Source organism: Stigmatopora argus, chromosome 21, assembly GCF_051989625.1.
Source record: "Stigmatopora argus isolate UIUO_Sarg chromosome 21, RoL_Sarg_1.0, whole genome shotgun sequence".
Taxonomy (NCBI): domain Eukaryota; kingdom Metazoa; phylum Chordata; class Actinopteri; order Syngnathiformes; family Syngnathidae; genus Stigmatopora; species Stigmatopora argus.
The window spans coordinates 6,594,730-6,611,229 of NC_135407.1; the positions used below are offsets into that span (position 1 = coordinate 6,594,730).

General features: G+C 40.1%; 2 protein-coding genes across 7 annotated transcripts; one reads left to right on the forward strand and one right to left on the reverse strand.

Annotated features, from left to right (window-relative positions):
- The first annotated feature begins 537 nt into the window (after positions 1-537).
- On the forward strand, positions 538-12,642 carry LOC144067150 (low density lipoprotein receptor adapter protein 1-like). Of its 4 annotated transcripts, none has more exons than XR_013297850.1 (11): positions 538-715; positions 1,986-2,128; positions 2,568-2,680; positions 2,760-2,874; positions 2,958-3,030; positions 3,421-3,501; positions 3,586-3,701; positions 3,784-3,818; positions 4,514-4,674; positions 12,057-12,134; positions 12,224-12,642. XR_013297850.1 is itself a non-coding variant. In XM_077590672.1 (10 exons), exons 1-10 carry the CDS (start codon positions 631-633, stop codon positions 4,558-4,560), a joined length of 840 nt encoding a protein of 279 aa, XP_077446798.1. In that variant the 5' UTR covers positions 538-630; the 3' UTR covers positions 4,561-8,072. The 4 variants fall into 4 exon arrangements, 2 of the variants coding, with proteins under 2 accessions (XP_077446798.1, XP_077446797.1); XR_013297851.1 differs by having other exon boundaries at positions 3,421-3,498; XM_077590672.1 differs by lacking the exons at positions 12,057-12,134; positions 12,224-12,642 and adding an exon at positions 4,217-4,248 and having other exon boundaries at positions 4,514-8,072.
- LOC144067151 (fibronectin type III domain-containing protein 5b-like) lies at positions 5,914-12,642 on the reverse strand. Of its 3 annotated transcripts, none has more exons than XM_077590675.1 (7): positions 12,417-12,642; positions 9,950-10,068; positions 9,592-9,790; positions 8,989-9,078; positions 8,430-8,623; positions 7,802-7,919; positions 5,914-7,624 (listed from the first exon to the last, which is right to left on the reverse strand). In XM_077590675.1, the coding sequence occupies exons 1-5, from the start codon at positions 12,535-12,537 to the stop codon at positions 8,484-8,486; spliced, it is 669 nt and encodes a 222-aa protein (XP_077446801.1). In that variant the 5' UTR covers positions 12,538-12,642; the 3' UTR covers positions 5,914-7,624; positions 7,802-7,919; positions 8,430-8,483. The 3 variants fall into 3 exon arrangements, with proteins under 3 accessions (XP_077446801.1, XP_077446800.1, XP_077446799.1); XM_077590674.1 differs by having other exon boundaries at positions 5,914-7,690; XM_077590673.1 differs by having other exon boundaries at positions 5,914-7,919.
- Positions 12,643-16,500: the final 3,858 nt, after the last annotated feature.

Sequence of the window (16,500 nt, forward strand, 5' to 3'; positions counted from 1 at the left end):
ACTTATCTCAAAGAGACAGTCCCATTTTGCCATCACTATTATAGAAAGTTTTTGGAGGCAGTACAAGCCATTTTTACTGTTTGTGAACTTGGTGTCTGGCACTTATTAAAATGTTTCCAAAATGCAAGGACTTAAAAATAATGTTTAAAATGTAACTTATATCAATACGTTTTTTTAAGTGTAGCCATTTAGTAAAATTGATTCCTAGTTCTAAACACAACAATCATGGAAAATGCCTAAAGATTTTGTTTTTATTAATATATTTTTTATTTATGTTCCTTCCTCTGAAATATCCAATACATATTATAATTCAGTAAATTGATACTTTAAATATTGTAATTTTTTGAACCACCCACTTAATTACTATATAAATATATGTATATACTCTAATATCATACTTAGATATGATATATATAATTATGATATTCCCAAAATATCATTCACCAATGTTAGTTCCTGAAATGCCCTGAACGCACCATCTTCATTGGTTAATTCGCCTAAAGTGGCAGGATTTCTGACAGCACGTGAACGCACCACTGACGCTCCTGTCGGGCACCAATACTACCCAGTTAACATTTACAATTTTACATTTCATTACATTTTACATATTTTTGATCATTACACGCCGATATGGATGTGCTCAAGTCAGCTGGACGAGCCATTATTCGAAGACCGACTGTTGCCAAACAGCCCTGGACGGCCGGAAGACATAAAAGTAAGCTTGTAAACATAAAGTGCCGACAACTTCTGTCTATGACCCTTAAGTTAATAGTATACGTATATATATTTTCTGATAATTTTACAAACACTAATTCCAGCAAAGTCGGACATTGTTTAATTCTTGAAGTCTGTATACCATGATTTACAAATCGGTTCAATTTAAATTTAATTAAACTGACATTTCTGGTGACAAACTCAATTGTAATATCTTGATTTTTATTTTTTAATTAAACTCTTATCACGATTCCTTTCAACAACATTCAGTCGTGATTCTAGAGTGGAAATGAATTACACAATGTGCGTTGACTTCAAGTTTTGTTAGTAGTTTAACAATCCTTATTTCCCCTATTGCAGTTTTTTTTTAGAGAATATTGATGGTAGCAAAATCACAATGAGCAAATATATCTGCTTTTTTTTTTTTAAAGTGCCACATTAAGAGACCCTAGTTAAGAAAAATGCAATGAGCCCATTGAGTGGGCTAAAGCCGTTAAGTTTTCTTGGAAGTTGAGAAAGCCTCAAAGCCTAACATAAAGTACATATTTCCATCATAACATACTTCCATGAGGACTTGGTAATATCATGGTAAATGGCTTGCTTTTCTGACCAAGCCTCCCCCACTTTTTGCATAAACATAGATTCGGTGTCAGGGCCAGGGAGTACCAGAACTGATAAGAAAACGCAGAGTTGCTCCCACAAGATTTACAATACTCAGTTGGAATCCTCCAAATGTCCCTATTGAGTTGTGTCTGAAAATGGGAAAAAATATATACAACACTCTCCCAACTATTCACCTTTGTTTGCAAACTACAGATTTGATTGCAGACTAGATTGTTTATGGATATGGTGTATTGATTTAACACTGACAATATACCTCTGACCTATATAGTAGTACATATAATGTGCCCGCCCCAAGCCTTTGCGGGGGATGGAACAGGGGATGAACTGGCTCAAAGTGCTCACACCAACCCACACAAACACGGGGTTAAAATACGCAGACATGGGTTGATGACAATAACGAACGCCTGAAAAGACACAACAGGTGAAACTCATGAACACGAGGAAAAAACACACAGTCACCAAACCCCAATAAAGCATGCCACAAAGGAAGCTTTTCTATTAGTATTAGTAGTATTATGTTTCTATTAGTATCAGTAATTTGGGAATTTTATTGGATTAATTAGGTGACTTGTGGTTTCCAGAAATGTCACCCACATGTGGCCATTGCTATGAAACAATGACATTTACAAATTAAAGTTTTTTGACAGAGCTTTCAGAGAACTGGACGGACACAAGAGAGGCCATCTTGGAGGGGATGACCTTTAGCCTCCGTCACCTCGGGATGACCTTAGTGGATCAGCCTAAAGGCGTCGACCTGGCAGCAACAGCAGTGAAAAGGATTGTTGCAACAGTAAGGAGAATTAGAACTGAGGAAACTTTTATTCACCTACTGTATAGATTCTCTCATAATTTTTTAAAAACTCTTATAATGATGATTACAATTATAATAAAATTAGACCCTAATTACTCATCCTTCCTCAGGTGATAGGCTTTCTAGTGTTTTGTTGCAGTGTGACTCTTCTGTCAACAAAGACTAAATAGCACAACGATAGAAAGCAATAAATGTTCATCCATTCTTATTGTGATGTCATAAAAAAGTGGGCGTTCCCTAATGTATTGTTTTAGGTGGAATAACTATGCAATGGTGAGAAATAGCAGAGTAAAATTACATTTAGTGGAGTGATTTTCATTTTTTTGACAGGGTTACCATTTCACAGCACCTTTAAAAAATAATATCCGCAAGATTTCTTTTCCTGACAATTGTTTGATGAATTTATTTCATGTGGCAGGCTAAAGCCAGTGGGAAGAAAGCACAGAAAATCAGTCTTGGAGTCTCCCCTCATGGATTTACTCTTTATGACAGGTCCACCGACAGCTTAATAGAAAATATTTCCATATACAGGTGTGTGGGCTGAGTTAAAAAAAATGGTAATCACCTGCTACTTTTTTGCGTGTGTTAAACTCTCTCTGTGGGTCTGCAGAATATCTTACTGCACGGTGGGCAAAACGCACGACAGAGTGTTTGCGTTTATCGCTCAAAACACCCTCAATGGGACGCTGGAGTGTCACGCCTACCTGTGCTCCAAAAGGAAAGTGGTAAGGAATAATGCTTTTTTTCCTGTGATTTTATAAATGTCTTGTCGTCCAAATGTTTTGCATGTTTTTTTTTTTCTTTATAGGCTCAGGCGATAGCTTTGACAGTAGCTCAGGCTTTTGGAGTAGCCTTTGAAATGTGGCAGGTGACCCGAGAAGGTATAGGAATATTAACTTTATACTTGACATTACATAGAGAAATATACATAGAGGTTTGCAGTTATCAAACATTCAGAAAAATGAATAAATAAGAGTTGGGGTAATTTTTCAATATGAGGGCAATGCTAAAGTGATGCTGTGTTTTTCCCTTAAATTCAGGCCTTTTACAATAACGTTTCTTTTCGGAAAAAACACATTTGGGTAAAAAAAAAGTATAAAGCCATACAGTAGAGTTTGGCTATAGTTCGGTAAATTCTGTTCTCCACACACCTATACACATGTAAATAGATTTTTTTAGAATGTTATCTTTGCTAATTTAAAAATCTATGTATTCTTTGCAGATAAACAATGGACTTTTATTTGAATGTTTTTTACTTGTGTGTCCTCTAGGGAAAGAAAAGCAAGTCAACTCCAATTTAGGTGCAGTTGTCAATGGTAGTTCCCACTCAGAGAGTCCTGATACCACAACAAGTATACACATTATATCAAATACAGTAAATAATTGTCAAACTGAAAGTCATTCATTTGTACGTATATTGTGTCTCACCCTACAAGATGTTATTACGGTCAACCCATTGGACACGAAGGACAACTCGGAAGCGGAAACCAATGTGGATTTGGATCAATTTAACAACTACTGTAAAGCTGAAAACAACAGTAATCCAGTTTGGGTAAAATCAGGGAACACAGATATTCAGGGTTGCTAAATCACCTGAAGGGTATTCAAATTTGTTTGTGTTTCCCCAAATGTAGGGTATACAAGACGATTTGGAGGAGGCCTTCTCAAGGTGAGTTTGGTGGGTCTTATTTTTAGACTTGCTGAAACTAATCCAGGGAAATCTGCTTTAAAACATTTTCATTTTGTAGTTAACATGTATATTTGCTTGACTCCTTGCTGTTGATTCCTGTGCACAATTCCACAATAAAAAAAGAAATAGTGACATCAACTTACATTTCTAAGTTCTTAAAAGTTAGTTTTTATATGAACAAAATCTGTCACTCTAGATAAATAAAATATATTTTCTTTTCCAGATTTTTTTTTTTTTTTTTCAAACTCCTGGTTTCTAGAAGATGCACAATTAAAGCTAAATACATTTCTAGAAACGGACAAACTACACCGCTATTTGTGAAAATGTCTTGTGAATTCTAATTTTAAGAGCTAAACTTTGGTGTGTTTTGCCTTCAGTTGTGATCTGGCCCGTTCTGGTTCAGTTCCAGGTGACGTTGAGTATTGTTGTCATCAGTTTAGTGCTTACTGCTAAACCCGAATCATTCGACACCCCCAAAGTACTGGTGCATAAATGTCTGCATGCCATCTTTGGTACTCTGATTTCCTTTGTTTACCTTTAAATCATCGAAATTAAACTAGAATTACCGTATAACAATTGTGATCAAGTCCCTTTTCCACCAAGCTTAATACAACGGAAGACATGCAATATTTTCCCGTTGTATTGAATATGACTTATTTCCTTGTTGTCCTCAGGCTGGCCATGTCGCGTACTAACCCCCAGGTCTTGGACTTTGGCCTGATGCCCCGAGATTGGATGAGTCAACCCGACTGGGATGGTGCCAATGGAAATGCCTCCGTCACCCTCTTTGGGAATGACATTCTCATCTCATGATCATCTTTGCACAGGTTCCCATGTAAGCACAAATGATGGCTGTTATCCTTTTATTCATAGAAACAACGTGAACTAATGCATTCATCACTAAAGTAATCATTTTATATCTTGTAATGATACCTGACTTTAATATCATATACTTTTGTATGGTATCTTCTAAACTATGTAGATTTAATGCAATGAAGCTTCTCTTATTTCAACATAGATGCCACAAAATCATGCCAAAGTATAATATTTAGAGTATATATCGCTTAGCATAAAAAGGAGGTTTTTGCTTAAAATACTAATAAAAAGTCATCCTATATGAAAAGAAGCTCAGATAATGTCAACTTTATACAATCTTTTGAATATTATGAGCCGTAGGAACATTGAGATAGGGTGTGAATATTCAATATTTACTATACAGTATTATTAAACCAAATATTAGTTGTTATTATTATGAAAACGTAAGTGCAGTTCACTCTATAGCGTTCGGGTGGCAATGTTGTGTGAGTTGAGTTTTTAAATTGCTTTCTGATATATGTATTTAATCTTCAAATGTCTGCTCACTTCTTAGGTTGAAAAAAAAATTACAGCATTGGAGTGCTGTCATAAAACCAACTACAATTAAATTATATTTATTCTATACACACTTACATTACTCTTGCGCTTAATTACCTTTCTTCACGCTAGTAGAAAAACTACAAAATAAAAATAATAGTAGGCAAAACTTTGCAGTAGTTGATTTCTGCAACTAGTGACTCGCTAAATGTAAACAAGCCTAGTAATTGTGTTATGTCAATATTAGCATCAGTTAGTCCAATAGTTTACCCTTGAAGCTTATTTATGCAATAGAATACCGTAATGGCTTGTCCACTAAAGTGGAAAATTGTCTTTGGCTCAACAACCTGTACAATTTGCAAAAAAAAGAAGAAAAAGTGGCATAGGTCATGAAAAAAAAAGTACTTGTGGGAAACCGACATTGTGCTGACAGATGACACATTGAATGAATTCAATGTTCTAACTCCAATCCGGGAGGCGGAACGTCACGCGATTTGTGCATCGCACGCGTTCCGTCTCGACGAATCAGTACGTCCGGGACATTGTGCCCCACCCTTCTTACTTAACCGCCTGCATTATTTAACATGCATTTTTTTTGTTGCTCTTGCTTTGAAGGGTACACACGCACACCGAAAAAACGAGTAAAAAAACCCCCAAAATGCTTCTCACCAAACTCAAACCCAGACACTACGTACACCGTAATCAAAAATTCCTGAACAGATACATTGAAAATACATATTTATTATACATATGTAATACATACTTGGACATTCACATTTTCCTGGAAAATAGGATGGGCATTTGACTTAATTTCCTCAATTAAAAATGGAGAAAATTAATGATCAATTCATTTTTTTAATAATCATGACAATGAAATTAAATTTTCTACATTATGACCAGTTCAACAAGGTCTTTTACAACCATTGTTTCAACAATTTAACATCAAGTGCTTTGTGAAGGAAAAAAAAAAGTTCTTTACGCGGCTACGAGTGCTTTTTCGTGCCCTTAATCTGCCTCATTTGCCCAATCAATTATACACAAAGGACACAAATTAAGTCGGTTAACTGACAAACAAATTCATCTTCAGTTTCCACTTATCTTCACAAGGCTCGCGGGGGTGCTGGAGCCTATCCCAGCTAACTATGGGTAGTAAGCGGGAAATGAGACTAACACACACACTCATAGCTAGGGCAATTTTGAGTGATCAACCAGCCTATCAAGCATGTTTTTGGGATGTGGAAGTACCCGGAGAAAACCCACACAGAAAGGTTGGAAGGTTTTTACCACCCAAAAAACAGCAGGCGTGTTTTCCTTTCAAATGATTTATCCATCCAATTTTGTTGGTGACTTCCTGGCTTGCTCAGGCAAAGTGTGATCAACATGCAAAAGGACGCGGGCTTGAGCGCTGAGGGCAAATGAGGCAGAAAAACGCTGATGTGGAAAGCACAAAAGGCAACTAATGGGTGTTGTGGCTGTACTGAGAAATAGGGCGGGTGAGGTGGCTCAGGGGGAACGGAGTGTCGCTACAGTGATGTTGCAGATTCATAGATATATAATAGAAAGTATAGCAGGAGGATCATTTATCGTGCTTTGTAGAGACAATGTTTTTGGGGTGACATTTTGGCCATAACTGGACGTAAAGTTTTCCAATTCCGTACAACAAATAATGCCGCGTAATAAAACAACTAGTGGAAGGAATATGTCATACTAATGATGTTCCGACAAGTCACCTTTTTAACTGTTATGCAGGCTAGTAGAATATTAATAGTAAACAACTTGGTGTTGCCGTTTGTTCTTTTGTTTTTTTTTCCATTGTTGATTTTCCTCCAAAATTGTTTTTTTTTTCACCCCCGTGATGTATGAGTGAATATTATTTGGTATATGGTAGAATTCTCACAGCACAATTCTCCTCTTGCTTTTGTAAATACATTTGGTATCACAGAATAACAACATTTCATACATAAACATATCGTAGATAGCATAGTATTTAATCATTTCAATGCCACAAAGATTCAAACAGAAAAAAGTTTTGGGAACTAAAATTTGCATTCTTGTAGTCCTTTTGCCTGACAATATAAATCATTTGTCACTTCATTTCAATGATGTAATACCCCAGGCTGGCCTTGACGGCAAAATGAGATTGAGTGCGCATTCTATATTTTATTCTATTGAGAACCACTGGAATTTTTCCAATATCCATATTTATGAAGGCATGATTCTCCTCCCTATAACGTGTGCTATGGTATTGACAGTGCAGTCAACTTCTGTCATTTTCCATCAAAGTGTGTCAAAGTGCACGGAAGATCATTTAAAAAGGAGCAAGACGTCATTTTTTCACATCTTTTTGACGGAGTCTTGGAATTTGGATCAGTCACGGCATCTGTCCGACACGGTGTGCTGTAAAAAACCTTGTCACGTTATTTTTTTTCTTCCTGAAATACAAGCAGGAAGATGCATGACCCAAAATGGCGACACAAAGGGCAACGCAGGGCAAGAGCCTAAAAAACAACAAAAGCTGGGATAATCAGGAAGTGGGTTTTGAATGGAACTCAATTGTAAGCACACTAATGGCTGCTTTTAGAGCACAAGAAAATGTGATTTATGCTCACTGTTCCTCTTGGACTCCACTCGTTGACAAATTGTTTCAACAATTTGTCACTGTGCCCAGATGGGTTGAACATTGAATCATTATTCCAGCATGTTTGACTGAGGAATGGCTCTCAGGCTCTGAAACAGAAGAAAATGCGTTGGAAGCCAGAATATTTTTCATCTAATCTTTTTTCATCCTGAAGACTATTTAATGGTTTTACCATTAATCCTGCTTGCTAAAATAACTTGGAATATTTATGCAGTAGACAAAAAAGGATAGTATTGTACCTCAGCCAATGGAATGATTATAAATACGAATACTGTATATATACTTTTCACACATTGTCTATGCCCAAATAACCATGTTTCCTGTTTTATGAATGTTTTCAATTTTCAAGAATAAACCAAAACAGTTTGTATGCAAAGGAGATTGTTAAAAGACATGTTTTTTCGTGACATGCACTTACACAAACGGCTTATGAATTATAGCATGTTTTGTGGCAATGTAAATACACGTGAAAATAATTTCAGTGCCACTGAAACTTTGGAATAAGGGAGTAAAATGTGCGTTGTTTTCCAAAGACACGATGTAAATGTGTAGGTAAAAAAAATTAATAAAAAAAAAAAATCAAAGTGCAGTACCATTACCTGTCCTGAGGTTCGAGGGGTTAAGTTATTGCAGCGTTGGCTATGGAGTGGAGATTAAACATTACTGCGCAGGAGCCCTCCCTGCGGATGCTCGGGAGTACTGCACTCCGAAGAGTTCTTGGCCTTGTCTTTGTTGTTGTTGGGCTCGTTGTCTTTGATGATGTCATACTGACGACAGAACAACACAATCACACCTGCAACGCCAAAAAAAAGGGATCTTGTAAAAATCCATAGGTTCTGGACATCAAAAAACGCAGGCAAAGAGAGAAGAATGCTTGTAGGGAGATCGACTCGGGAAGAATAATTTACGAGGAGGAGAATTGCTTGGCTGGCCGAAGGCGGCGGGCCTCGTTTCTGCCACCTTTGACATGCCTTGAAGTCTAGATATAAATATTGTCAGGGAGAGAGCGCGGTTCTTGGAACGAACCAAGTTTAATGGTTCTGTCGCCATACTCATAAATCAGAACAACAGTTTTTGCCAGCATAACTTTCCTTTGTAAATTGCTAATGAATCCAGAAAAATATGTTTTGAAATCATATCGCCACATGGAATGGTTACCTGCCCACATGACAAGGACCACTGCAATGATGATGACTTCGGCAGCTCGTAGTTGAGCCGCCTGGTCCATTTCCTCCAATGTGATCTCATCTGTGGCGAGAGAGCAACAAAATGAGTCTTTAGTTCTTCATCCTCAGGGTCAAATAGTTGTCATTATTGTAAATAAAATGTAGCATCTATGCCGTTTCTCCATTGCTCTTGCTTTTAAAATACATCTCAAACTGAAATGATTCTCCTCTGACCCTGGGGGTGTTTCTCTGAGATATTTTATTACATCCCACTTGCCGCTCTTATCAACCCGCTGCTGATGATTGTTTAATATTTGCCCGGTCCGTCTTAAGCGCCCGCTCTCCACGCTCTAACTGGGTCGAGCCTGATAAAATTGGAAGTACTGCATGCGGCGGTTGCAGATAAACGCTTTCCTCTGCATTTAAGGAGGGGGCAGTCTACTGTACGTGAAGGCGGGGTTGGAGACAGCAATTACGGTGCTTAACTTTGGAGGGGAATGTCAAATTTGCTATCGTAACGTCTCTGACTACATCTAAAGCCTTCAAAACGGCAGTAAAAAAAGGCTGTTTTTAGAGCCTTTTCTGGGTCCTGCACCTGGACTCTTGGACGCCAGCTTCTCTGATTCCTTGGGGGTTCGGAATTGAACGGGCTCGCTGGGGGGGCTGCTGCCACCCATGCTTATGCTCTGCACGTGAACGATGTACTCCGTGTCTTCATCCAGTCCCCACAAGGCGCAAGAACGCGTGGTGGTGTTGACTTCCTGGATAAATCTCAGCATGCGCACATCCTTCTTCTGGAAAGCAACAGAAAACACAAAAAGCTAGCTAGAATCCTTCTAAATATCAAACCGTTGAACTTGGTGACCCAACGAGGATGCGGAGGTCAACGCAGAATATAGACCGAATCATTTTTTTGCCATTTCTTGGACGAAGAAGATTTCTTCTGGACTCACCTGTTGAGTAATGGCGAATCCAATGACAGGGTCGCCCTCCATCGTCTCCCACGTGACGACAGCCGAGTTGACGTCGATCTCCTTGATGGTCACATTAAGCGGAGCTGACAACAGGGGGTCTGAGATTGAAACAAAAACAAGGGAGGGAGGACTAAAGACAAAAGCCTCATGCAATATTCATCCCCAATATGTCGGTTGATCTTTCATTCCGTTAATCCCGGGCATAACGAAGCACGCCGAGACCTTTTTAATCTTCCTGCTTCCACTGGCTGATTTCTGTGCTGTTGCATGGTGGACTTTGTTATGCAGTCATGTGACCAATGAGCTAATGTTTGCTTCAAAAGAAGAAAAAAAAATCGATCATGCCCAGCCGTAGAATGCAGTTGTCGTCAACAATAGTAGAATTGCTTGTAACGCTCAAGTGCTTTCTCGAAGGTCTACGGACAGTGTTATGCCCCCTAGCCCCCCGCTTAATCTATATTTTACTACAGTTTTTATGAGTACATCTTGATACCTCATTTCACAGTACATGGTTCTGCTCATAGTCATCTTAACACAGCAAAAAAGGAAAAAAACAGCTCCAAAACAACATTTTCATGCCATCCCTGACTGTACACTTTGTGTACTTCCTCCCAAGCCTTTTATGAGTCATTTTGATTTATTCCAGCAAATTTTAGCTGTCGTTTTAAAGCGGATTTTGCGAGCACTACAAGATTGTAGTCCATTAAAGTGACCTTCATATTTGGATTACGGTCTTTAACAAGTTTAACATCCTCAAAATGTATAACATTGGTTTGACATTCCACTTGTTACCAAAATGGAATAACCATTTCAGTAACCAGACTTCAAATGACTCCTCCCCCTCTTGAAATTCACCTTGAAAAGGAACAAATTGCTCATTTTGTAGTCCGTGTTGTCCTTGACGTCATTCTAAGGATTATTATAATCTATGTTTGCATTGCAAGCACTGTTGAACAAATAGACACTCAATCAGATAAAAAAAGGAATAGCACATTTTTCATGATGATCAAAGATTTTGGAAAATAACTGAGCCCTTTTCGCTAACCAAATCAAATCAGCTACAGGCTACCGACGACCACGTCGTATTGGGACGCCGCACAGCACAATATAAAGAGCGATCCCATTGTCTCTCAAGCGCTAGAGGGTCCAATAATGGCATTATATGAAGACAAATTCACTGCCCAATGCTTTCCTTTCTCTGTTCAATACTAACACCATCAACGCTGTGCAAGAGGGGAAACGCTGAATTTAATTTTTTCGAGTGACAAAACCTCTCGTGGCCTCCCAAGTGTTTCTGCGTGAACTCACGGTCAAAAGTTTTTGTAACATTTCTCATCCGACTGAGTGCTCTCAAAACCTTTGACCAGGGGTTATTATACGGGGTATTATGCTGCGAGTGCTGATCTCAGCACAAATAAACCACACACACGTATTATTCATGAAGTCAAAGTAATGGAGGTTAAGGTGAAAAGATCACAATTGCTCATTAGGCCTCGTTATTTGAAAGTAATGTTGGTCGGAAAACGGGATGAACTGTAGGAAGTGTAGAAAATGGGGTGAGCATTCTTATGCTAATCCGCATTGAAAATGCGCGTTGCCATTCCACAACTCATTCGGACGGAAAGAACAAAATGTGCAGCTCACTTTGGACGAGTCAATTGTTTTTGCGTTACTCTTTCATTATAAAACAAATGCTAAAGATCTTCTACAGTCCTCAACATAACCCGACAAAAAGTGCCATGCTCATCATAATTCCATTTAATTTTGGTAATATCAAAAAGCTATTCCATGTAAATAATAAATGTTTTCACAGAAAAGACTCACAATTGGTAGCTAAAATGATACTTTTACACGGGCCTTTATCATAAATTCTTGCAATAATGACGTTTTTTTTCTTTGCAAATGAATTGACATTGCACCTAATTAGATAACATTTACGTATAATCATTCCAGGTTAGTCAAATCATATTCCAACATTCAAAAATTAACACAACATTCTCGTGAAATGACATTTTTATCATGTAACATTGACTCTTCTCATCATAATCACCGTCCTTTCCCATTCATTCTTGTCATTCCCCCCCAGTATGACGAGAATACTGTACCACTTCATGACTGGACATGGACCACCCATTCCAATTGTGCTGTTTACCACCTAAAGCAGGTACAGTATATCGACTCTAAACCTAGAGATGGATTTTCTATATTAACCTTCTCATCTCTCTCTGCCATTTTCCCACTAAATTCATTCAGAATAGACAACCAGGCCAGTTCTTGGTCCATATTGCATCTCCTTCAAGAACACAGGCCATAGGAGACCCTCACTGTCATCCAAAGTGACGGATGCTCCCCCAAAATTTTCAAGCCACGGACAGGCGCTCCCCCACGCAACACGTGTTGCAGAGTACCGTGTGTTCGTCTACATGCGACGGGTTTACGGACTCACCCGCATCGGCAGGCGAGACGGGGAGGAAGCTGAGCAGGATCACGGAATACCACAAAGCGCCGAGCATCCCTCCTGCTTCTTCTAGCGCGCCTTCCTTCGCTGCATGGCCCATTTCGAGCATCCCCCGTGGGAAGCGCGCATCCTTGCCAGCTTTTGCCGGCGCAGACGTCCACCCAGGCTCGCCGCGGCGGGAGAGCGACCGGGTTGCACGGGAGAAGGGGGATGAGGAGGAGAAGGAGACGAGTGCCCAGCTGTTGGAACGTAACGTAGCGCCGTGAGTAAAGACAACCTAAGTGCCGCAGTCTCTCTCTCTCTCTTGCTCTCTCTCTCTTCCTCTCTCGCTCTCTCGCCCCCCTCCCATGACTATTTCCATTATGTCAAAAGGTATTTTTCCACCGTTTCTCCTTTTATCTGTCAATCCAGAAAACAAATGAATTACAATGTATGAAATCCATACATAATGTTATGTTTACAGGTCAAACAAAGTAAGGGGTAACAAACATGGCCGGCGGTTCGGTTCTGCCGGACAGGTGCTTTCTTAGGGTGTTTTTATATTGTATTATAGCTTTGATCATCAGTTTACACGTGTTTTAGACTCCTCCCTCGCCCCACCACACCCCATAGGCTCAGGTGTGGCCGCTTCCCCATTAGCTCCGCCCCTGTAAATGTTTTGCAGGTGTTTTAGACTCCTCCCTCGCCCAACCACGCCCCATAGGCTCAGGTGTGGCCGCTTCCCCATAAGCTCCGCCCCTGTAAATGTTTTGCAGTGGGATTCGTACAACATTTAAAAAAAAAATCGAAGATTTAAGGTTGTCGCTAACCAAAAAGGAAAGTGGTTCTTCCTTTTTCTTGCCAAACAAAGTTGGTTCCCCCCTGATTGTGCACTTTTGAGGTCATTTGAGGACTTCTCTTTGTCTTTAAACTTTGATCGGGTTGGCGCTATTTTTGGAAAAGCAGCCGTAGCAAAGTCACCATTGGAAGTGAAGTTGGCAATGCGGCGCTTATGTAAACATTGCCCAGGCATGGCATTTAAGAGTTTGCTTTATGCTTATTTGTGGTTTTCAGATTAGGAATTAACCGTAATTGGCGGATGGTTAATTACCGCAGCTCTTCTTACAAAGCTGCACTCTGCCATGATGTGACAATGACAGCAAAGAAAAGGTGGCAAGGGCTTATTTCCCTAAGTGGTCCCAAAGTGTTGGCATCTTTCGGAGCCCGCGTCCTCGCCAGGAGTAGAGGACACACACTCACCCCGTGTTTAGGTTCAGAAGTGAGGACGGCCATATGGGTGACGTCGACTTTTTCCTTCCTGGTGTCATCTGACAAGGTCATGAACTGATGCGCAGCCAATTGAATCGGACGCTTTATTGTCCTTGCACATATTGCATCGTACATTGAGAGTCAACAAATGCAGTTTCTTACATTATCAAGCCACTTGAACATTGCACAGACTAGACTTAGAATTCAGTGTTCAGGAACTGTCATGTTTGACTTGTCGCAAACAGGCAAACGTGTTCTCCCTCCTTTTAATTCTATATTTTCCTCCGAACTGAAGGAACGATGCGATCTAGCCGCAGTATTAAATAGAACGCTTAACACCTGTGGCTCTTCTTTATCGGCCATCATTCAGTGGAGGACAGGTGAAGCCATGAACGCTGTCACCAAAGATGGTCTCCCAGATGAATGACAAGAGTCGAAACGCATCTTTTATTCCCCGGCGGCGCAAAGGATGCAGCGGCGGGCCAAAATGACTTCCATTTGAGCAGAAGCCATTTTCGAAGGCGACAGTGGACAGCTGCGTAGCATCATAAAGCACCAACGCTAACTCCCCGAGCTGAGAAACGCAAGACCGCGTCCGGCATAAATTATACACTGCCATCTGTTTACCCATAACATGCAATATTTCGCCTGAGGAACAAACTAGTTGCTATTTGCAATCATTCGCGACATATCGTCAAAAAAACTAGCTGTGTTTGAGTTAACTTCTGATTAGATTCCCTGATTAAAAGACCTTTAATTTAGATTTTTGATACACGGCGACCTGTTTCAAATAAACAGTGAAAGTGTCTTTTTGGGAAGGTTCCTCTCACGCAATCACTATAATATTCGCAGCTAAATCTGACTAGAAGTAATATGAAATCTCCCTTCACTCCATGGGAAAATGGCCAACCAGATGTCCTGTTTGACAACTAAACCACGTGGCATTTGGCTTTGTGTCCCCTTCATCTCTCTTGGCTAATTACAACAGGGGGGATTGTGTGTGCTGGCTGGAAATATCTCCCCAATGTCACAAAAAGGACAGAACAATGCACGCCTGATCAAATACGTCCCCATGCAGAAAATACTTTCTTTTGGAACACCATGACACGGGCTATTCCCTTTTCATTTGCCCATTATGGTTATATTTTCCGGATTTTCAAAGCGTATGCAAAGGTCAGACAATCTTGCCCAATTTGTATTTTAGAACAATACTATAGAAATGGGATCAGGATTCCCCGATAGACGAGCTTCAAGCAATTTTCATACGAGAATTACTCATAACTCGTCAGGCGTTTAACCTTGATGACGTCAACCACTCATAATTGAGCTTCTCGATAGTTATCGATTAGGTTAGTTCTCTTGAATATTGAAACGAGCGCCCCCTCTGTTGATGTTAGCGTGAAATTGCATACCTAATTTACTATAATTGGAAATATAAAAAAAAAAAGAACAGTTTGTCAATAATACACAGTCAGCATGCTTATTTATCTCTATACATGATATTTTACTGGCTAGATCAGGTCTGTCATGCACAAATATAGACTGTTTAGGAGTTGGTATTTTATCAACATATTACATTCTTATATCTTTTAGCTCATGTCAAATGGGAGCAGACATTTAAAAAATAATCTGTATGACAAATCTGACAAGGCTGTATCCAAAATGGTTATAGTATAGTTGCAGCAGAGGGCAGTATCGCCTTCTTAATCCATCCCTATTCCCCATCCGAGACCCCCCTCCTCATCTCCATCCTCTCCGCTCTTCCAGCTCAGTGGGTCCGGCGCGACAGGCAGAATCTTCTCGCCATGCCGGTCACGCCCCACGCAGATATCAGCCTCTTTCTCCACCAACACACCACATACCGTGCGTGATGTAAGCAGCCACGTACACCAGAGCGTCCATCACACACATACATGATCATCTCCACTCACGGGCCTTCAACCCGCTTCCGCTCTCACCATGTTTTTTTCTCCCATCCCCCCTCAATCAAACAGATAGCTTTCCAAGCCCATTGATTAAAGATGAGCCCACACAAAACTATTTTTAACCATTATTACTGTCATCAGGGAGTGAGATCTTAATGGCGGGACAGTGATGCTCAAGAGCAGACCACGCCGGTTCCTCCAGAAATGGAAACTTTTATTATCCTCATTTCTCATATTGCCTATTTTTTTTTTTGTCTTTTAACACACCTGCTGTGAAATCCAAGTCGATTCGGAGACGTCGTGACAGGAACCAGACTTGAAATGTGTCCTCAATGACGTCTGCATGCCGACAACCCCACCCAGATCAACACACACACACACACACACACACACGTAAAAGGCATTTTTTTAAAAATATACCACTGAAGCCTTTCAGAATACAACCTGGATCAATAGCCGCAGAAAATATTTACCATTGTGCCAATAGATAAACACGCTTGGTCGAAAAAGCCCAGTTATTTATTGACAAAAATGCCATTACACAAACACGCGCACCAATGCGCACACACATTTTGAGCACCATCTCTACGTGCTGGAGACAGAGAGACCATCACCATGGAAACAAACGTCATGTAGCCCGGTCTCCCACCCCCCACTGCCGCCGTTCTCCCCCTCCTCTCTCTCCTCCCCAATATGAACTCACCCCTACCCCTACTTTTGATGCTGCTTGCATTTCTGTTCGTCCATCTATCTAGCCAACTCTCCAATTTATCCGTCAGCGGGTATCGAACCAGCAGCCCGGTTTGAGAGGTAATTGCAGTTGTTATCTAGCAACAGATGGACTCCCATTTGCATTCTCTTCGGGTACAGAGGTCAAATGGTTCCAAAACTAGTGATGC

Bases quoted from the DNA above. Each gene is read 5' to 3' on its own strand.
- LOC144067150 (XM_077590671.1), top strand. From the start codon at position 631: ATGGATGTGCTCAAGTCAGCTGGACGAGCCATTATTCGAAGACCGACT. The intron at 2,681-2,759 runs GTGTGTGGGCTG...GTGGGTCTGCAG, and splicing joins GAAAATATTTCCATATACAG to AATATCTTACTGCACGGTGG. The intron at 3,819-4,513 runs GTGAGTTTGGTG...TGTTGTCCTCAG, and splicing joins TTGGAGGAGGCCTTCTCAAG to GCTGGCCATGTCGCGTACTA.
- LOC144067151 (XM_077590675.1), bottom strand. From the start codon at position 12,537: ATGCTCGAAATGGGCCATGCAGCGAAGGAAGGCGCGCTAGAAGAAGCA. The intron at 9,079-9,591 runs GTGCAGGACCCA...CTCTCGCCACAG, and splicing joins GCTGGCGTCCAAGAGTCCAG to ATGAGATCACATTGGAGGAA. The intron at 8,624-8,988 runs GTAACCATTCCA...TTGGCGTTGCAG, and splicing joins GGTCCTTGTCATGTGGGCAG to GTGTGATTGTGTTGTTCTGT.